The 23,095-nt window shown below is 40.8% G+C and overlaps 1 protein-coding gene and 1 long non-coding RNA gene across 3 annotated transcripts in view; one reads left to right on the forward strand and one right to left on the reverse strand.

Annotated features, from left to right (window-relative positions):
- Nucleotides 1-23,095, forward strand: part of KBTBD12 (kelch repeat and BTB domain containing 12) — a 35,678-nt gene that overhangs the window by 8,139 nt on the left and 4,444 nt on the right. Inside the window, exons 5-8 of the mRNA XM_084530775.1 lie at nt 638-1,774; nt 2,738-3,008; nt 5,947-6,097; nt 14,526-14,723. Coding sequence (XP_084386901.1) covers nt 705-1,774; nt 2,738-3,008; nt 5,947-6,097; nt 14,526-14,723 — 1,690 coding nt within the window. The 5' untranslated portion in view covers nt 638-704. The remainder of the gene's footprint in view (nt 1-637; nt 1,775-2,737; nt 3,009-5,946; nt 6,098-14,525; nt 14,724-23,095) is intronic.
- Nucleotides 1,501-14,606, reverse strand: LOC311442029. Of its 2 annotated transcripts, none has more exons than XR_014696421.1 (3): nt 14,485-14,606; nt 14,271-14,400; nt 1,501-1,611 (listed from the first exon to the last, which is right to left on the reverse strand). It is a non-coding gene; the product is annotated as an uncharacterized lncRNA (long non-coding RNA). The 2 variants fall into 2 exon arrangements; XR_014696422.1 differs by having other exon boundaries at nt 14,505-14,598.

The raw sequence follows: 23,095 nt of genomic DNA on the forward strand, positions 1-23,095 counted from the left end.
TGGGGAGGAAGCTACCAGTAAAGCAGAGAGCAATGAGGCAGCTTTGTAGGGATGTAAACACCGGGCATTTGAATCAAAACCATTCTGCCCCTGTAAAACTCCAGTGAACTGGGTTGCACTACAGTGGCTTTATTTCCCACCCACTTTGCAGCAATGTAGATGACTGTAAAAAGTATGAGAAAAGTCTAAAGTTCTGGCTTCCTAGTCTTGTAAAAGCCTTTCTTAAAGTCTCAGTTCAGGCAAAACTCCTGATTTGAGAGTAGCTAAACTGAAGAGGCACTGCTTCATTCTCCTGTTGAACCTAAGGGGGATGATGAAAATGTAAGGTACTTGCAGCATCTAACCAGTGGGCTAATTTCTGTCAGGTGCGTGTGAGAATACACAAAAGCTTGAATATCCGAGAGACTGAGGGGTGGGGAGAGGGAATATTGAATATTAAAGATAATTTGGAGTACTGATTATTTATTTATTTATTTTTGTCCTGGAGATCTTGAGCATGAATTTTTACCATAATTTAACTTACTCTTGTATATTACTGATTTATGTCACACACCACAGAATGACTTATCTGCAATATTCAGCAATATTCATTTGCCCAAGAATTTGTTGAATAACAGTGCTATTCCTCTAACTCTAGAAACATTCCCAATGAAGGTCCTGGATTCCAAGGAGATTTAAAAAAAAAGAGACTTTTGAGATCAACCATGGATCGTAAGACTGAGGAGAAGAGAAAGCAGCACCATAGCTTGACTTTGTTGGAACAAGTAAATAGAATGAAGGAATCAACAGAGATAGTTGATGTGGTGCTAGTTGCAGAAGGTGAGAAATTCCCCTGCCATAAGGTGGTCCTGGCTGCCTTCAGTCCTTATTTCAAAGCCATGTTTACCTGTGGCTTGGCTGAATGCACACAAAGAGAAGTGGTGCTGTATGACATCTCTGCAGAGAGCGTGTCCGTGATACTCCACTACATGTACAGCGCGGATTTGCACCTCACTAACCAGAACGTGCAGACTGTTGCCCTGGCTGCGTATTTCATGCAGATGGAAGAGGTTTGCAATGTGTGTCAGAAGTACATGATGGACCACATGGACGCTTCCAACTGTGTGGGCATCTACTACTTCGCAAATCACATTGGGGCAGAAGATTTATGTGATCAGGCAAAGAAATACCTGTATCAGCACTTTGCTGAGGTGAGCTTACAAGAAGAAATATTAGAGATTGAAGTCCAGCAGCTGTTGTCTCTCATAAAATCAGATGACCTGAATGTTTCCAGGGAGGAGAGCATTCTGGACCTTGTCATTAGATGGGTAAACCACAGCAGAAAGTCACGGGTAGAGTACCTTATTGAGCTCCTGAAACAAGTGAGACTGGTGCTTGTCAGCCCATCCTTTCTCATGGAAGCCCGCAAAAGGAACACCATGATCCTGTGCAATTCAGAATGCAATGATATGTTTGAGGAAGCGCTGAAAACCATCAAGCTAGTCAGCCAACCTTCTCTCAGCCTGCGATATGGCATGGAGACGACTGATCTCTTACTCTGCATCGGCAACAATTCCCTTGGCATTAGGTCAAGGCATGGGAGCTACGCAGATGCCAGCTTTTGTTATGCTCCTGCAACAAAAAAGACTTATTTCATTTCCTCTCCAAAGTATGGAGAGGGTTTAGGAAGTGTTTGCACTGGTGTTGTCACTGAGAATAATGATATTATTGTGGCAGGAGAGGCCAGCGCATCCAAAATGTCTAGACAAAAAAACAGGAACATCGAAATTTATAGGTGTGTACCCTCTGTCAGAGAATTTCCCTATATATAATATATCCCTTGATATAAATTTCCTTTATATCAAGTTGATGTTTCTGAGATCAAGAAAAGACCATTAGACAAAATGTTCATTACCTGAAAGTTTTCCCAGAGATTTTGGCTACTTTAAGCAATTTGTCACAACTGATCTTTACAGTACAAGGAATTATATATGTGCAACCAAGTCTTCATGCTTTTTCTCCTGGAAGGAGGAGGGTTTACTGCAGTGGCATCTCTGTGTAAATAGGCCTGATTAAATCCTTCTTCAATGTACATGGATCTTATATTCTCCAACTTAAATCTCAACATTTTCCTAGGATTTTCTTTTCATGGTCATTAGTGGGGGTAAATGAGTCAAGCAAAAGTCCCAAAGAGTCCAGTAAGCTGAAGATAACACTCTTCTCTAAAAATGCCATATCAATGAAAGCTCAGAGATGAAAAGATAATCAATAATTTAAAGTTCATTCTATTTTACTCATGTCTTTTTCAGGTTAGCCCATTTTAAAGAAAACAAGTGCTTTTCTGGATTAAAGACAAAATTAAAAAATAACATTTTCAAACATAGGTATCTAAATTTAAGGAAAAAAATCCCTACCAAGATAGACAAAGTGGCCTTATTTTCAGCAGTGTTGAACTCTCACTCTTCCCATCAACTTCAATGGAAATGGTGACTGAACAACACATGCAGAAATAAGGGACTTCTTACCTTAATTAAGGTCAAATATCTTTCAAAAGATGCGTAAAATTAGGATCCCTAATACTAAAGATGCTTGATCTTGCAAATATTGGTCTCAGTTCTATAACATGTCTGTGAAGGAGAAAGCTCCTCTTGTAATCATAACACTAAATAAACTTTGGAGGTTGAAGGGGATAACATTTGAAACAAGCTGGTGGGACATTGATGAGCCAGGGCATTTACAGCTTTGGATTTCCCTACAGATACCACCAGAGAGGAAACCAGTTTTGGCACAGCCTGTGCAGCGCTCAGCTCCGTGAACTCTATGCATTGGGTACTGTCCATAATGATCTCTATGTAATTGGAGGGCAAATGAAAATGAAAAATCAATACCAGGTCACCAACTGTGTGGAGAAATATTCCATGGAGAAAGGTACCTGGAGAAGCACAGCACCTCTGCCAGTACCATTAGCCTGCCATGTGGTGGTGACAATGAAGAATAAGCTGTACGTGCTGGGTGGCTGGACACCACAGGTTAAGAGAAGTGCCTGTTATGTTGCTTTCTTTATGTAATAATGAGCAGAACTATGTTTCCTTTATATGATGTGTAATTTTATGGTGCTTCTTGCATAGGAGAAGAATAAATCACTCGCGTTCTTTCCATATATTTTGTAGGAAAACAAAACAGGGTAAAGGGTAAAAATATCCATATTGAGCCATCCTCATCACAGATAACTTCAGGATGGGCAGTTCTTTCATGGAGGTGTGCACAGTGAGCAAGTTTAAAATATATCTTTTGGGTTGATATGAGTTGAACATAGTTTAAATAACTACTAGGTTAAACACCTAATTTTTGCGAAAATTTGAAATAATTAGGATGATATTTATTTGGTATAATTTGTCATCGTAGGCTATGAAAAATGGATTAATTTCAGCCTTTCTCCTCCTTATATACTGTTCTCTAAACTTTAAAAGTATCAGTAAATAATGGTGTTTAAATAACACAGAGACTTTTAACTGAGCCCCATCTTCAGAAAACATATACACAGCTAAACTGATTTACATCTGAAATTTAAATTTCACCTCAATCTCTCAGGAAACTTTCTTGATTAATGTTCATTCATTTATTTTTTATCACATTTTAAATGAAAAGGTGAAACATTCTCTGGAAAAGAGATTCCTGTAATCAGTCCATTTTTTGGTGTCAGTTGCATTGCTTGGCCATGTGAAGTTTTAATGGGAATTTTCAACAAGACCACAACTACCATTTTCAGTAGTACAGTGAATATACAGAATTATGCCATGAGGCAGATGGATGTCAGAAACAGTGCTCACTCTCTCTACTTGCTCCCAGTGTGAAAAGATCTTTTTTAAGACTGTAGCCTATTCTTATTTACTGCTCAGTGCAGTTTAATTTTGGGTATTCAAGAAAGAGCCCCACATTTACTTGACAATGATGTAGAACACCTGTAATCATTATTACCAGCTACAATATTTTCAGTCTGTCATCACATCTCGATAGTTTGTGATCCCTTGAAATACTTTGCTGGTTGAAGTGCTTAAGCAAGATTTATGCAGCAAACAGGATTTCCACCTCTTTGGATAATTTGAGTGCAGAAGTCCCCAAAGAAGGCAACAGAAAGATCAGAGAGCATTTCTGATGCTAAAACGGCTGAACAAGGATACCTTGCTATTTAAAGAAATGAATTGTGAGAACATACTGTAGAAAAAATCTGTCCATAGAAAACAAACAAACCAAAAAACTGCAAATATAAGGTGTAACAAAATAAATGTAGAAGTCAGACAACCAGCTTCGTCCTTTTTCAGTGCTGCAGAGGGTGCTTATCCCTATGGTATCCATCATCTCCTTGCTCTCACCTGCCAGGCGGGTGGTGGTGGATGCGGCTGCCCCAGCTGCACTGCGGGCAAGGAGCTGCCTTTGTGCTCAGGCAGCACTGAATGTTCCGTCAGTCCCTAACAAACACTAACCACACAGCACTGATGGAGTGCTGTCAATGTGTGTGTCCATTACGGGACACAGATAAATACATGTTCCCTTCCCACTCAGACTTTGCAAGGGGAACAATGCAAGACAAAGTCAAGCCAGGACATGAAGGGACAGCTTGGGAAGGCAAGAGCTTGACTCGCTGCAGCATTGCTCCATTTCAGCACAGGTCTGTCCTCACTGAAATGCAAGGGGATCGAGCTGGGGTAGCTGGAGGCTCTTAAATTGGAAGCAAGCACTGGTAGAAGTCTGAAAGGAAGGATTCAGTCCCATGAGACAGAGAGTAGGGGTACTGGATGTCATGTTTTCTGTGCATGAAGAGCACAGCATGTGCTCTGAGGTGGTTCATGTGCACACCACCACAAAGAAAATGAAGTAGGATGTGAATTTAAAGCATGTCAGATGGTGTCTGCTCTTAAGTGCATGCTTATTCTGTATTGAAAATATGCAGTTACCCCCCTCTCAGTGAATAAATCAGTATTTCACACCTATCATGGAGAAAAAGCATTCTCCCAGGCACTTGAATGCAGTAACTGAGGGGTTATATATCTGTCTAAATTTAATTTGTTTTCTAATATTTTGTCCATTATATCAGTGCTGTAAAGGTCTTTTTGGAAAGTAAAATAGCAAGCAAAGCAAGAACACGTACGCCAACTTTATGAGTATGGAGAGTAGCTCTTTCCTTCTCCTTCTCTCCAAGTGAAACCTTTCATCCTGAAATATTTCAGAATCCTCTCCACACAGCCTACAGCTTACATCCAAAGTGCTGTACCCATAAAACATAATCTGAGCTTCCTGTGTTATACCAGAGGGGGAGAGAAGGGAGAAGAAGATTAGGAAGAACAAGATGAGTAGGAGTGAGTATAAAAAGAATATTGTGGCAGCAAAAGTATAGCAGGGTGTTAGGAGCTTGTCATTAAAAGTATTGAAGGAGAAGTTACCGCAGTCGAACAACTTTACTCTGGCTAGGCTGACTAAATAAATGTACATATGACTTGAGGCTAAGTTTTGTATATAAATAGGCCCGAGCACAGTCAGCTAAGTACCTCACTGGGACTCACAGTATAGTCTGAATAACAGTGGAAGCAGAAATTCAACCTTTAGAAGGGATAAAAAATATTTTATAGCAAGGTTTTCCTTTTTACCATCATTAGGACTTCACAGCAGCCTTGCAAAAGAGGTTCATTCTGCCAGAACTGGGCCCATGAATGTACTGTTATTATACAAATCCCCATCTTTACTGCTACAGAATATAAATGCTCTCTTATTCATTTGCCTTCTACAACGCACTCCCAGCCACAAGTCATGGATGCTGTTAAGCCATGGTGTGTGTGCATCACTTCGCAGCTATAATTTATGTGTTTATGTTATTTATCTGCTCCGCTGTCTGCTGTGATTAATTGCATGCAGGCATGTGCGGAGGGCTCCAAATGTTGTATTATTATATGGCCGTCATATTTCATACAGATGGATCTGCCTGATGATGAGCCGGATCGATTAAGTAACAGAACGTTTCAGTACGACCCAGGCCAAGACAAATGGACAGAGCGCGCACCAATGAAGTACTCCAAATACCGCTTCAGCGCTGCCGTGGTCAACAGTGAGATTTATGTCCTGGGTAAGAGGAAACAGATTTTTAACAGATAGCACCATGACTTTGTCTTTTTTCCAGCAATTTGCTTCTGTGAAGTGAAATATCTCACCCTTTGCTAGGTACTGTAGGACAACATATGTTGGACTGAATGGATAGTTATTTTCAGGATCTATTTTTTCCCCACATAATTTCTTCCTTCCTTAATTCATGTAGATTAAATTAGGTGAATGTTTAGTGCTCTGGATTAATATAACAAAGATACTTTGCTTTTTAAACTGTTTTTCTTTGGACTACTGGTGTGTGCTATAAATAATAATGAGTTTTAAAAGATGGGTAGAGAAATCTTGTTAGCATCATTTCACAGGTGAACAGTAGGAAGCTAAGTAACATGCCCTAGTGCCATGAAGGAAAGGCGCAGGGAAAAAGAGAATGTGGATGTCCTGGACAAAACCAACATTATTTGTGGATTCTGATGAAATTCAGTAAATCACGTTCTTCCATCCAACACAATGCGGTGCATTTTTTGGAAAGCCTGTATCTTTCACTTTGTCATTTTTTAAATTACCCTTCTCATTTTTTTGCTTTCAAAACAGTAGTTTGACCAAAAGTTTTAAGAGTTGTGTGGAAGAGTTCAGTAATCTCCTCCCCCCAAATCTGCTGTCCCCAAACAATCCCTGTCCATATCCCTCATTCTGCAGTTCAGGCATGGGACACTCAGTAAAGGGACAACTCAGAAGCATGCTCCATAGCAATGCTTGGATTCACACAAGCATCACCCACTTTTGATATAAATCTTGTCCCTTAAGTAGAGCACCATCTCCAAGGGCTTCCTGCAGTCTGCTCCCATCTAAGAAGATCTGCTGAGGGCAGAGGAAGGAGGGGAAGTAAGGCAAGGTGGAAACAGGGAAATGCAAGATAATATCTTGCAAGGACCAAGCCTTGCTTCCAAAGCTTTACTTTTCAAAAAAAAAAGAAAAAAAAATGTAATATAGCTTTAGCTGGGTACATAAAGTAGTGATGCATGTAGATATGACTTATTTCAAGCAACTCTTGGCACATATTTTTAAACTAAGTAAGTTTGTCAGCTTTTTCAGGCAGGATCTCTGTCTTCCTGTACAATTTGTACAGGTCTCAGCACATTCAGGATTAGGTGGAACTTCAGGACATAAATGAAAAATCACTGCACAAAGTGTTAATCCTCTCTAATGTCTCTGAGGTACGAATCCAAGTTCTATAATATATATGAAGCAAAAATCATAGATGAAACACTAGCTGTGAATGACATACAGTGACAGCCTCCTTGGTATACGAGCATAATGCTAGCTCTCATCCATGTAGGTGTAAATCTGTAGTAAGTAGTCTGCTGATTTCAATTGTGTTGTGTCAAACACATTTTTTCCCAACCCAGATCAGAATGCGATGCTTAGCCTTTGAAGTGTTAATTTTTGGAAAGTCCTGTTGGCTCAGAACATAGAGTACACAGTCACTGTCCAAAAACCCTTCCCAGCCTAATTGCCAGCTCCAGCGCGTAAAACCCTAATGACTTAAATGGAATTATTTTAGAGTCACACTGATGGAAGGAAAATGAGAAATAGATTAGAGTTTTTTGTCTGAGTAATAGCATTGTTCAGGAATCTGTATCACGTGTCTTAATCAGCAACCCTGCAAGATAATTGTCTGTTTGTTGTGTAATGTTCCTAGAGAATCTTATGCTATTTATATCATGTACATAAACCTTAAAAGCAAATGAACAGCATCTCCTAAGGCTCAAAATCCTTTCTCCTATTCATCCCATTTGACTGGTCTTAGCTCTTTCTCTCCATATTTTCCCAGGAACATAACTATATTCATTGGGAAGCCCAAGAAAGAGCAGTATTGTGTTCTTAATGACAGAGGCAATTGAGATACTTTTGGAAGAAAACCAAATGGGAGGGCTCTATTTAAGGTCATGCATTTTAATCTCTTGCTTAAAAAATATCCTTTGCTGCTAAGACTCTGAAAACTCATTGCAGCCAATGGATAAATTAGGAAGATTTATATAAATTAATCCATTTGAATTCCATGTTCATTATCGTATAATAAAATGCACTCAGTAGAACTACTGTCTCTAAAATACAGGTCACTGGTAAAAAAATATTGTATCACCATGACAGCTTTAACCATGTGTTGCTTTTATGTTATGTAATTCCTGCTTTATAAATAAGAAATATAGAAGGATTTAAATGAGAAATCCTATTAGTGAAGATTTAAGAATCAAAGAAGTTTTGTTTATCTTCTTTAGCCTAGCACCCCATCTCCTTAGAACTTTTTTTTTTGAGTTCTTGCCGAGAGCTTTTTTTAAATGTTTTAAGCAATTAAATGAGGTTCAATTAAACACTGTAGGTCTTAATCACAAAATACTGATTTGAATATGTACTTTGGGGTCTCCCTGGAAAGGAAAGCTTGTGTAGGAGTGACTGGAAGGAGACGTTTTAGCTTTCATGCTTGAGTATTAACCATGCACTTGAATAACACCTTCTTCTAAAATAAACATGTCTATTTATAAATATGCTTTGGACTTCTGACAAGCAGCAGATTATGGGCCTGATTCTGCTCTGTTGTACCTGTGCCACAGTCTCTGAAGTGCGTGTATGTAGGGAGGAATGAAAAAAGAAAAAATTGGTCTGATATATAAGAGGAGAAATGCTCCATACTCACTTAAGAATTATCAAAGAAAATGAGAACAAGGCTTTAAAGGACCTAAAACCGAAGTGTGGACCATTTTTTGACCATGTTTAGGAAGACAATTGTCTGTCTTTTTTTTTTTTTTTTTTTTTTTTTCAGCCCTGTTTCTAATCCATCTTATTTCCTTGTGTCTTCTACAAACTGAATTACATCATCTGCTTTGCTCTGCGTTAGTAAAAAATGACAGTGCTTCTCATCTTTGGAAGTGCCTGCCAGGGCTAGCTTTATTGCTCCCTTATTTCTCCACGAAACCAGCTATGCAGCCCTGCTCTGCAGAGTGAGAGAGCAGCATAAGTGCTAAGACTCTCAGCTTGAGTGCTGTTAAAGAGTAATGAAGGGAAATGTTACATAAGAGATTAGCGCTATTAAATCCATTGTGCTTTTCAGAGATCAATTTAATAGTGAATTATTTTACATGAGGCAAAGGAGAGCATGAGCTTAGATTTGACTTGCTTGTTGGAGAATTACTGCTTTTTTCACCCATTTCCCACTTTCCTTTGATAACAATTCACAGAGATGCTAGTAAGAATGAATATTACTCAATATTGTCATCTGAGGACTTAATTATACAGCAAAGAACTCCAGTGGCAGTACCCTGAGGTCTTCATCAGCTTGACCAGCCTCACCTGGGGCTTCCACCTCACCCTCTCTGCCCATAGGTCCACAAGCATCATTTAAGCCCAGAGCTGGTGTCTCAGCCCCTTCTCATCATCTTCTCATTGCCTGATGACTGCTGGGCTGTTGGTGGGATCCTCTGCAACTGTCTGCTTCTGGGGTCATAGAGCTGTTCCCTGCTGGTGAGCTTATTGTCTGGGACACCTTTCCCTTGGGAACAGCCCTGCTCTTGTTGCTCTGATAAGTTGATGTGGCTGAGGAATTGTAGGTCTTGTCTAATTTAAACCCCCCTCTAAGTAGGGGAGCCAAATTAAATAGTGTAAACTCTGACATTCAGAGGTCCCCAGCTCTTTTCAGTCCTACGTAAACCACCATCCACCTTACAGGTGTCACTTAAGTAAGCTGTCCTGTATATGAACTGAATGATCTAGGTTTGGATCTGGGCAACTATCCTGGGAAAGAAAACTTGTCCAGGTTGGAGTCAGGCAAATTCATCTGTATAGGAGCTCAGCGTGAGTGCCTGTTTTTACATGTGCCAATTCTAGTGCCATGGGTGAAATCACTGGGTACTGTAGGCAGGAGTTCCCTCTTTCTGGGAACTTAACCATGTGTCAGTCTTGCTCTTATAGATATACATAGATGTATATAAGGTATTTATTTCCTTTGCATCTTCAGGACTAATTATTGTTAGTGACTCTCTATCTCACAGCCCTCACAGCCGTTCCCCCTTGTGCACTGGGAGGGTGTTCTGTTATTAGAACTGATGTGATTCAAATTGCATGCAGCCTTCTCAGATGAGAATGGGACAAGAGGGAGGCAGCTGACCTTAGACAAGGCAAAATGCTTTGCCTTCAGCCAGCTACGAGCAGTGTGTGGGTACAGTAAGGCACAAAACTGCAGCTCATTGAAATTCTAGGGATGTGCTAATCACATCACCTACCCCTGTTTTGCCTTCTTCATCAAAGGCTTGTCTTTTCTGTCATGATTTCTTAATAAAGATTATGTATTTTATTTGTATATTTATTTTACTAATGGTACTTCATGTTAAATTTAAAGTCCATTATAACCACTGCTTACAGAGTGCCCTTGAAAGTATGTTTGATTGCAGAATCATCCAAGCATGATATGGAAAGCTCTCAAGCATTAATGGGTTTGTGAACACAAAGGTGGCTTCACTGGCTTTTTTTAGTCCTTCAGTGGCATCTGAAATATCTCCTAGGGAAAGTGAATAATGTAAAAAGCCTAACATGTTGAAAGGATGTATTTGTAAGGGGTGGGAGGGGTAGGACTGAGTTCTGGGATTAAATCCTCTTGTGTGATGAATGTGAAAATGACAGAAATGTTCAGATCTCCTGGTGAGAAATCCATCTCTCCCTGCACAAAGGACATGTAATTGGGCTTTATGCAGGGAAAAAAGCCAGGTGGTGTTGAATTCACCTGCTCTGTGGTGAGAGGTGAGTGTGGGTTACTGACCCACCCTCTCTAGCATCCACCCCAGTCTGTAGGCATGGCAGTAGCACTTGCTGCCCTTTGGTACGCCTGTGGGGACTCCTGTGAGGCTGTGACCACAGCATGGGCTGGTTTAAGGTACAATCACATGTACAGACTTCCAAATACACAGAAATGGTCCCCAGTACCTCAAGCTGCTGCCAGGCCTCTTGTCACAAACCTCCCTGAAGTGACCTACAGCCCTTTGCCCCTATTGCTGCTTGCCCTTACCCTCCTCAAGGGTACCTCCACCTCATGTAGAGGCCCCTGTAGGAACCAAACATAAACGCATTTGTTCAGTTCAGCCTTCCTGGTCTTAACTGCAATTCCATATGTCTCCACTTGCACTCCTAATGGTTTCATAAATCTGAATGAAGAAGGCAGCAGGACAGGATGGTCTGGGGTTGAGTGACTGAGCGTAAAGCAGCGTGAATTGCCTGACACAGCAAGTTTATTTTTTTTTTTCTGCCCATTTGAAGTCTTTCATGGAATACACATTGTAGGTGATGGATAGCCTGTTTAACATGAGATGCCTCCGCTTGTTTGCAGATGTGGTTTGATTTCACTTTGAGGAGTTTTCTTGCTGATTTGTGCATTTAGTTATTTGGGAAGAGGCCTGAGACATCAGTGTCTGCAGAGGAAAGACTGCTGTCTCACAAGAGTATTGCTGAACTACCACATCTGGGAAAGGCAAAGCAGTGCTGGTGGAATCTAATATCCTCATATTCCTTTGTTAGCAATATTTCAGAATTAACATTGCTTCAAGAGAAGGTTGTAATTCTGAGTTTGACTTGTTGTTGTGTTGGGGTTTTTTTAAGCTTGAAAATTAAGCTTTATTTTTCTCCGATTTTCCTTCTCATTTTCTACTTGCTGAGAACTTAGCTTTGTCCTTGCTGTAAATTGAATGTGAAATTGGATCTAACTGAAATGGCAAAGGATGTAAATTGGAGATATCTTGTACCTTCAGGACTGTGTCAGGTTATAAGAGGATTAAAGGAGGTCAAATTTAAGTTACCTAAATTGCCTAATGAAGGTTTTTTAAATGCTTAAAAAATGTGGTACCTCTCAAACTTTTGAAGAGATGCTCTAATAGGCCACTAAATATTACCTCTCTAATAACTATTCAGGGAAAATGCCTGGGGCTGATGCCCTGAGTTGGCAGCTGAATGTCTTCATTAACTGATGGTGGTTGTGACTTCTTGCAAAAGTCACTGACTGTGCTGTACCTCATTATTTCTGTTATTTCTAAAGTTACCATGCCCCACAGTTACTGAATTTGGCAGTGACAATAACAATGCGCTAAGAAATCAGCAAACAGCAATTATGTTTCTAGAAATGTTCTAGGCACGTGGGGCACTGACCCCCCAAGAAATGCTGAAGCAATCAAAAATGCTATTCAGTTCTGTGAGTCTGATATGTCCCATGCATGACCTAACTGGTATCATTTGTCCCTCTGAACAAGATGCTCTTTCATTCCTCAGATGAAGACTTCCCCTGTGGGTGAGTGTCTGTTCTTCAGTGTAGTACGAGTATCACCTGTGCAATTTTAAAACTAGCTTGGAAACCAGCAGCAGTCCCTGGCATCATGAAACTACCTCTTGAACAGATCAGATTAGTCTGTGGGGACCTTTAATATTATTGGGTACCAGTGAAAACATTCTTGGGCATCTGTGCTACACTGTACTCCATAGACTGTACATATCCTGTTAGCAGATTGTCTTGCATGCTGCAGTCTGTGATCCTACCAAAGGATGCTATAGAGTCAGAAATGTTGGTAAGCCATCAACTAAATAATAGCCTTATATGAAAACCTCGTCTGATTAGCCCTTGCCACTTCCCTTGATTAAATTTAGGGGAATATGGAACATTTCTGAAAAGCCATTAAAGAGCAGTGAAGAATACTGCACAGATGAGGACAATGTTCCTGACATTAGGAACAATATGATAAGTGAATGTTTGAATTTTGAAACTTGTTTGAAACTCTCTTGTTTCCAGATAGTCCTAAGGAATAGCTCAGACTGAACTATGAGAGTGGCTCAGCATGATGATGTATACAAGTCCCTTTTTGGATGTGATTAGCCAAATCACTCCCCTGCTCTCTTGGGTTCCTCCTCTGAGGCTTGATTCACTTAGACATTAGTTGTTAGCTTTTCACTGATAAATAAAGCTGTCATCTATCAGAGTTGCTGACAGTAGATGTTGAAGTAAGCACAATATGTACGCACTAGTGCCTGAAAAATTCAAATGTTGGATTGAATCAAGCACTGCAAGTTCAGCTGGAGGAAAACTTGCATAAAGGACACTGAATTTGGTTCTCATTTTGTTGCTCTGATGCAGGCATAAATTATCTTGACTCTGAAATGCTGATCAGGAATATATCGGGTACAAATTTGGAGAATTATGGTCCCCACTTGTGTTCTCTTGGAAGTATCTTTGGAGAGTGTTCAAAATGTTGGAAAATATAGCACAGTCCATATGAAGAGGTAGATGGAAAACCATATGCAAGTAAAACTTTGAGCATGAGGGGCTCCTTTCTTCAACAGACAATCTTAGCACTGGCAGGGCAATACGTTTAAAGGCAGCTTCACTAACCTTGCACAGGTTGTACTTGCAGTCATTCCCCTTTGCAATTATGCAAGGGCATAATTACATGCCATGCCATCCATTTTGGATGTGCACAATTAAACGATCCTATAAGAGTATCTAGAAAGCTAGCCCTTCATGTGGAAATTGCATGCATATTGCAGCCATTTTGTATTTAAAAGTGGTCGCACACACCACATGCACAAAAGAACTGCTTTAGCATGCCATCAGTGCTCATTACAGGGTATTGTGTCCATTGGCACAGATGGAGAACCTGTGAGGGTACGTCAGCATATTAATAGTGGAGAACTGAAGGCTGTGAATTCAAAATCTGGATTTGATCACTGGAAAAGATGTGGAAAGGGTGTGTTTACTCTGTGCTTTCAGTGTACAGTGTTTGCACTGTGCACTGAGATCTTGTATGTGCCTGTAGCCTGTTGCAGTGTGTTCCAGCAAAAGAAAACTGGGATCTCTTTCAATCCTGCACACTGACTTCAGGCATTGTAACTAACTCTTCAACACTCAGGCTTGTCACAAATGACCCCGTTGGTACTTCTGCATATTGAATGTTTTGGTTTTTGAAGCTTGCTTCCATTCACAAACGAGTATGAACTTTCTCTTACTGAGACAAACCCAAATGACTGTTGGTTAGCAAGTGAGTGTCAAATACACTAAGAGTAATTGCAAAATAATTTTTGACCCAACATGATTTAATGATAGTGATTTGCCCAGCACACAAAACAAATAATTATGACAGTTTCTACTACATATGCAGAAAACAAAATACCTTTGCCTCTTGAAGACATGTTTCTTGTCCTTCCTTTGTTACCAGCCCTCAGAAAGGATCTTGCTTGGATGTCTGTAGATGATGTGTGGTGGCTTCTGCCTTGAGTTTACTTTCTAATGAACTTCTGGAGCTGCAAAAGGGAAAGGAAAAAAGACGGATATGAGGACATGTAAACAAAAGATGATGCAACCAGCCACGTATTTCTCAGCAGAACCTGGGACTGCTATATTTGACCTATGTATTCTTCTTCTGCAGGAGGAATTGGATGCCTTGGTCGTGACAGGGGGCAGACACGGAACTGCCTTGATGCAGTGGAGATTTATAACCCTGATGGAGACTTCTGGAGGGATGGACCTCCTATGCCTTCTCCCCTCCTCTCCTTACGAACAAACTCTAGCTGTGCAGGCTCAGTGGAAGGGAAGCTGTACCTCTGTGGAGGATTTCATGGAGCAGGTACTCAAATGAGTCTAAAATTCTTTGCGTATTTGAAATCAGTTTCACTGTATGCAGCCTGACTTGACTGAATAACTCTGTGAAGTGGCACTGGCATGCCCTGGAACAACAGAGCTGATCCAGCCCTTTGGACTGCTGACTCCTAATGTCAATATGAATGGTGTTCTGTTTGTTCTTTGTTTTTTTCCTCAAAGCATGAAAAATTAAGGATGTTTCTGATCTGCACTGAACTGTTCCAAACCTATGCAGAATTCTCCTTGATATACATACAGAGCTACTGAGATCAGGATCTTAATGTATGTTATGGGCATTACAGAATTTGAGCATATTTGTTGAAGGTTTAGGCACTATTGATCCATCTGTAGCTGTGGTAGCTAGCTCTGTTTACTTACATGATTTCATTTTCAGTGTTGAAAAACCTTGTGTATTTAATGAGTACTCTGGTTAGGGAGGTCAAATTCCAGATCTGGTGATGTGAAATAATCCTAGTCCCATAGCCTAGCCACCTTTCCCCTTTGAAGTCTTCCTTCCCCCTTGACTATCTCCAGTATTGCTACTCATTAATTTTAATTATAAATGCAGAGTCTCTCAAAACATGCACACTTCTCCTGCTATAGAGCAGCTGCTACCCCAATCTCATTTCTAGGAGAAAGCAGTAGTACAGATGCACTACGCACTGCTACTAAATGTCGTGTCAGGCTCACTGTTGTCCAGTAATGTCCATATGGTATCACTGGGTCACGTCCTTCATGCCACACTAATAAAGGCTGCATTGGCTTTTACTTGTATTATGAACTCTAAACTTAGAGCTGCTATGTTTCAGAATGGTTTTCATCCTTTAGTTCACAACTTACCTTCCCTTCACTTGCTGCTGTCTGAAGAAGCTGCTTTGTGAAAACACTTGTATGGCAGCTCTAACAGGCGTGTTCTTGTGCCACACCTGATGGAAATTGTGACCTCAGAATGATTTTGGTTACGATTCATCACTGTTTCCATAGGAAATGTGCCATCATTTTTGTCCTCAGCAGTGTAAGGAAAGCCTAAAGTTAGTGGGTACAAACCTCAAAAGGATGATCTTCTGCACCAGCACGTGAAGAAGTTACATTCAAGATGACTAACGGATTAGCATGAAACCTTCTGAATAACTCTGTAAAAAAAGCCCTGCATTCTGTCACTGAGTTGCATTAGGAGTGGCAGCACTGGGAAAGGTTGAAAGTTCCCCTGTGGGTTTCAAGCTGGCCATCTTTTGTATGCTTGTATAATGCCAGCTCAATGGGGTCCTGACTCCTGACTGTATTATTGCAATCTAGATAATTATGTATAGAATTCTCCTACGCTAAGTGTTGTTTAGATGGGGAAACAAGGAGTGGAAGTTAGATAATGCCAGTATTGCAGTTACCTGTGCAACCTGGATTTTGATGCCCTCCATATGTGCACTTTGTATACCTGAGAAATAGTATATGATTGTGTTGTTAGCATAATGCCTATTAACAGGGGAGCCAAAATAAGATTCACAGTCAATTTTAAATATGATATATCCAAATGTCTGAGGAGTTGAGAGGAAGCTGTGTTTTAAGATAGACTTATTAATGACTTTAAAGTTATTAGAGGGAACTTTTTTTTTTTTTTTTAATCTTCATAATAACTTCCAGCTACCACCATCAAGGAATAGATGACTGGAGTCCATTTGCAGAACCTGGAGGTTATGTCACTGGTTTCTCTCCCTGCCCCTGTCTTCTCTGCATGCTGGGAAGAGTGCTGCTCTTTGGGGTGAAGGCTGGAGTAAGGGACAGAGGGTTATTACTGTCATGTGGGATCTTGGAGAGAGTGGCTTGACTTTGCTCTTTCACAATTACAGCTGCTCAGCAGATTCAGGATATTCACAGAACAGCATGTGCTGCTGCTGCTTTAGTAGCAGATAGGGTTATTTTAGAATGTGCTTGTTTGGCTTTAGTCTTTTGGGTTTCTTGGCATGCCACTTCAGTTTTTGTGAGGGATGCAACCAAGAGAGGATATTCCAATTTTACAAAACATTGTAATTTAGTTTCAACTGAGTGGAGTTTTTGGAACAAGCTGGTGGCACAGCTGTAGTCTCTGGGTTTTCTGCCTGCTGAACTCTAAAAGGCTGCTGTGAACACTCGAGTACAAGTGCTTCTCAAAAAAAAAAAAAAAAGGCAAAGACGTTGGCTAAGGCTCTCCAGAGTAGCAATATATATAAGCAGCAGGATATAGGGACTCCCTATATACTGGAGACTTGTCCCTGACTCCTAGTCTGAACTTGTCTTTGCATTCATTTACGTTCTTGATCCAGCAGTAGGAAAGCTGGTGACATAAGGATATTTTTGCATCTTAATTTTGTTTATGCACCATGCTCTGTGTGCCTTTCTGTGCAAGCATAGACCTAAGTGGTTAATCAGAGGCCAGAGATGCTGTACACAAAGCTGAGAAACAGCTGTCAAATGCCCAAAGGGCCTTAATTTTGGATCAAAAGACATTGCCCTTTCAACTGCCATCACTTCTGTGTCCTTTATTACACTCCTTGAAATTTCCTGATAACAGGATGCCCATCTGATATGTACTGCCTCTAAACCTCTGCTCAGAGAAGGACAAGGACAAGTGGAGTAGCACTTAACAGCATCCCCAGGAGCAGAAGAAGAGAAATTGCAGCTACTTGGTCTCCAGAAGGAAGTCTGCTTGGCCAGCTGGGAGTATCATTTGAGCAATGCAGAGTAAAGCCTCTCTAAAGGATGAGTGTACTCCAAAGTGTCCAAACTTCAAGAGAAAGCTTCCCCTGTACTGCAGGAAATGCTGTTTCAAGTTAAGCTATTGGTGTACGCTGCTTGTAAGACTTTTCCTGCTGAGGCTTCCTCAGGTTAGAAGCTTGTTCAGGGACTGGCTATGAGAGGGAATTAATTCAGCAGAAGTTTAGACTTAGCTGAGGGGCCTACATGAAGACCTTAGTGACCCTAGACTCCATGCAGCATATGGAGAAGCACAGACTTCCAGAGGGACATTCAGGTCCTTGGTGCTTGAATTTTTTTCTGACAGACCAGAAGGCAATTCAGAACCCTGAGAACCTCTTGTCTGTTAATGCTCCGTGTTTCTACCAGGATATGAGCAATCCAGACTTGGCTTACTGAAGGCAAAACTGTCAGGAGCCTTGTGTCTGTGGTTAGATGGTAGAAGCCACTCAGAGACCTCTTATCACTTGGCAACAAATGATGTGCCTTATGATCATAAGTACCCAAAAAATAATTTCTACTTTGAATTCCAGTTTCCTGCTTTAGAATGACTTGCCAGACTTCATCTGCTAGCCCATAGTTTATCCAAATTAGTTCATTTTCTGCTAAAACTATTATTGCAAATAGGAGCCATTAATCTGCTCATCTGACACCCAGCTCCAGCTCACATAACCTAGTGACATGAGTGTTGCCTGCCATTTGCCAGCAATGTTACAGCATTCAGCAAGATATTTAGAAATATTTCAAATCCTTATTTTTATCCATTAGTTTGTAGTTCTGCACAGAGAACACCAGTCGTAGTATGAATATTCAGAAGGACCCAATGTGAAGAAGCCAACCAGCTTTCTACTAATTGCTCTAATGTTGTCGCATTTAGTGCTGTAGCTACAGATTTTAAAGCAGCCATGTGGATCAAGTATACAATATTCTTGTTGACACATCTTATTTTCTTTGCCTAGCATTAAACCTGACACCTGCGCAGGCTGACAGCTATTAATGTTAGCCTGGGCATGGCAGGAGTAGGCTCATTAGAGTGCCTTGCTCAAGGAGGGGTGAGCAACCCTTTAGGTATGCAGCACTATACAATTATGAATGCCTGCCAGACTGGGTTCCCTGTTTATTTTCCAGTGAAAATAATGCTATGAAGCAGCCAAAAATATTTATAACAAAGGCAAGCATGCATGCCTTTTTGCTGGGACTTCCCAGCTCATGGAGGCACACGTTCATTAACTTTGCTTAGTTGCTTCAAACAAATCTTGCAGCACGTCCCTGGGGGCTGGCGCTGTGGGAACAGTCAGTGGGGGGCTGTTCTCCTGATCTGTAGCTGTATTTTTAGATTATAGGTGTTGGTCCAACTGTCTGCCTCTGATTTGAATTAATTCAAATTTGGATTTGATTTTTTTAACTTGATTATAATTAGAATGCCATCATTATTGTACACCTATGTGACATTAGCTGATGTGCAAAGTAATGGGGCAACCGCCTCAATTCAAAGAATAAGATACTTAATAGGTCTCCTACTAGCAGCACATCACTTAAAATATTGTATGATTTTATCAGCTATTGCACTTCATGTTGAACTGTCATTCTCTGAACTGGCAGTTGTGCCATCTTTCTCCAACACAGTTTACAGCAAAGAAGATAAACTTGCTGCTTTCCTACTATATATATGAAAAAAAAAAAATCTAATATTTAGCATCATGTATGAGATCTGAGCTATTCAACCCAGATCTGTTTACTTATCATTGATATCAAATAGAAATTCATTTTTGCTCAAAGGGCACTACAGGCAGTGGGAGAGTCAGAGGAAGGGAGAAGGGAAGAAATACCTCTGGACTTGGAGCACCCAAATCTAAATTTTGTCTGTAGCTGTTAGCCACGATAGGTGATACAGTAGCATACAGTCCACTAACTGTGTAGCTGCTTCTACAGGGGAAAAAAAAAATTGCACACTTACCCCAGGTGCATTTTCTGGACGCTTCTTCCTCATTTACATAAATTGTAATCCATACATTGGAATAGCAGCAGCACTGCTTGCGGCAGTGCAGAGCCGTGTAGTAATTACTGTATTCCAACTGAGCTAATGAGTTTGTATCTCCACGCCACCCTCTCCTGACAGCGGACTAGCTTAATAGTTATTTATTTTGACTAATCTCCCATAAATGCTGTTCCCCTCAGCCTCATCCATTATGTGATTTAGATGGGGAATCGTTGTAATGCTTGTTTTTTATTATAGTGGTTATGGTACATTACTGGAATCAAATTAAATTTAGATGTATTAAGGAGTCTGGCACAGTAAATACTACACTTGTGAAGTTTGGGGGATGAGGGATCGGAATGAAAGCTGTTTCTCCAGCACCTTCCCATGTTCTCAGCTAAATAAAGCAGAGGGGCAAACCCCGGGCTGCCTATCTGCAGCACTGCTTGTTTTCCTCAGTTAGAATTTACCAGGCAGTGATGAATAATTGAAGTTCTCCTGCCCACAGTTGTTATCGTTTGAATAAATATCCCCACCCATGAAACGGATCCTGGGTCCCTGTCTTGCTCAGCATAGCAGTCTGCCACAGATGCTGCCACATTGCTCCAGCCAGCACACCAGGTCCACCCCGAAAAACGCTGCTTAACTTTTTGCCTGTTCCCTGGAAAGCTGCTCTTGGAGACACCTTGCTGGTGTGCTCCCTTCCTCAGGAGGGCTGCCCGCCTGCCCCATGCTCATTAGCTAGAAACTCAGTGCTGTAAATAAGGCCAGTGCAGGTCAGGGAATCGCTGGTGAGCAGCACCTGATTGTTTCAGATCTAAATTCAACCCGGTGTCTGACTGTGTTAGTAATCTGGTCATGCCTCTGACTAAGGTTCATTTATAGTTTATAAAGGGTTAATAAATGATTAATAGATATTTTAATGCATTTTAATTAATTGCTAAAGAGGTCAATAGGTTGTTTAGAAACATGGCTTAGAGCCATGTATGACATCTTCTATTGTGTTCATAACTGCCTGTCATGCGTACAGTCTAAACATGCTTTATATCATCTATTAATAATGTATTAACCCACTGCAAAGCATTTAGGAACAGTATCCTAGCACGGTCTGAGACCAGTAATTGCCATCCTGCTCTTCCAGCTTTTACTCCCATGCATGGTGCATTGACTTCAAGAGCACTGATCCTGCTGCTGCTGTGGTTTGTGATCCTGCTATCACCTGCAGCACAAGCAGGATCCGTGCTTGTAAGACTGGAAGAGGCCTTGCCTATGAACAATAGACAACTGGAAAGAGTTAAAATGCTGCAGCAGCTAGATCAATCCCAAGAAAATCAGTTGAAATAACTGAATGAGAAGTTCCTTCCTGTAGACCATTTTTCATACATACATATTTTAATTTTAATACACATTGATTTGTGAGGGAATGGGTGGATCACAAAGTTATGGTTCTGAAGAATTACACAGCAGAGTGGGAGGATAGAAGTCTTGTCTATGAGAGTGAATAGCTTACCTTACTCCATGCAGGTGCTCTGAAAACAATAAGCTGCCACAGCTGTAAAATGAAGTCCCAACCTGCCTCCCAGCTTTCACTGTGTCTGATGGGAAGCACTGCCTTGGTACTTAACATCCTGAAGGCTGGCCAGCATGTTAAACAGCCAGGCCAAGTTCCCTCTCCTGTGTATTCTGCTTCTGCCCGCAGGCACAGATGATGGATGTGCTTGACCCCACGAGGGGTGTTGGCTCTGTTGTCCTGGCGAGGCTGGTGGAGTTAGGGGCAGCTCACATATGCAAATGGGATTGAAGGCCACAGACTTGATGAACTTATTCTGTTTCCTACTGCACATCAGGAACCAGTACATCTGGTGATAATGATCTAAATGCACTTCCATCCCATTGCAACACAAACATGAATTCCCAAGTCACTGAACTCTACATCATGTAATTACGAAAGCAGCTATTAGTGGTGAGGAAGATAAGTAGCAGAGGCTAATCCCTTATGTTTAAAGTCATTGTCTGCTCTCTGGTGCAGATAATGGCATGCAAAACCAGTTACAAACTAGTACTGGAGATTGAGCTGCCTCAAGACAGCTCTGGGTTGGCTGTTAGGTGACAAGGATGTGAGAAGCTTGAGCAAGAACCCCCCTGAGTAATGAGTTCTGGGGACTGGCAAGCACCTCGTGATGTTTAAGTGCCTTTTCTTTGGAAAGAACAGGCAGTTAACAGCTCAACCACTAGAGGTTTGGTGGCTTTTTTCTATAAATTGATTAATGGCCAGAGAAGGTGGAGCATGTTAGGGAACTGTGCCAACAGGAAAGGAAAAGGTGCTGTGACAACCTGAGAAGTGCCAGGACTGATATCAGCAGGAGCTCAGGAAAGTATGGGTGAGGATGTCCCAGGGCAGATGAGGTTCTGTGCTCAGGCACCTGGCCCTGCTCTGAATGAGCCTGCTTGGGTACTGCTGGCAGTGTGGCTGTGGCACAGATAAGATGCTGGTGAGCTTATCCAAAGCTACTTTGGATGTCTCTGCCCTGCATTGAGTAGGCAGAGGCATTGCAACTTACGGAGATACTGAGAGCACGTGCCATGATGCAGCTTTCTTCCTCCATAAGATGGAAGCGAACAGACTGGCTGATGTCAATGGGTTTCTGTAAGAAATTAAGTTCTTGACCACTTTTCAGCAAACTTCCATAGATTTGACTCCAATGAGCTAACATTTGGCATTTGGGAGGTCAGTGCTCTGGACTCTAAAGCCATGGGGTAAATTTCTTAGTATCATCATTAGCAACATAACAGCTGTATGGTTAATAGTTCTGTATGAGCTATAGATTTTCTACTTGTTAAGCATATTGCTCAATTCTTCTGTGTCTGCATCCCTTTAACACCTTCCCCCATCCTCCAAATAATAATATTGGAATGCTCGGTTCCAAATAGGAAAGACAAAGCAAAATTAAAAAAGATCAGAAGTGCTATAAATACTACACTTACAAGGGAAGGTGTCCTTCCTCCTAATACTAAATTACAAGTGGAATGCAGTTTAGAAAAAAAAAAAAGGGAGGGGGGAGACAAAAGCAGATCAAATATTTATAATATTGCCTGCAGTCATACTGTAGGTCTTTCCAAGTATGGTGCATCCTGATTTATGGTCTTTCCTCATTCAAATGACATGACAAAGCATACGATATAAAATGAAGTCTGGCTGTATTTGGGGAGTGGAGTATATCTGAAAATAAACCCGCTGTAGAGAAAATATGATTGTGTCCATGGGGTGCAGGCAATCACTGAAAAACTAATGTTTTTGTGGGGTTTATCTGCACATGTAAAGGAAAACTTCATATCAAAAATTTTGGGACAGTTTTATTCACAGATGAATGCAGAAACTTACTCATTTTGCTCTCAGCCTACTATAATTGAAATATGACTCTAACAATTTTTTTGGTTATAAATCAAGTTCTTTATTACTGGAAAAATACACATTTGTAGGTTCAGTGTTGGCCTTCAGCCTGCATTTGAATGACAAAAAAAAAAAAAAAAAAAAAAAAAAAAACAAAAAAACAAAACAAAACATAACTGTACCAAGAGTTCTGTGACTTTCTTCTGAAGTACTACAACTTCTAGTGTGGATAAGCTTATGCTGGAATGGATGTTTCTTATGC

This window comes from Aythya ferina (genome assembly GCF_964211825.1).
Source record: "Aythya ferina genome assembly, chromosome: 10".
In the NCBI taxonomy this organism is placed as follows: domain Eukaryota; kingdom Metazoa; phylum Chordata; class Aves; order Anseriformes; family Anatidae; genus Aythya; species Aythya ferina.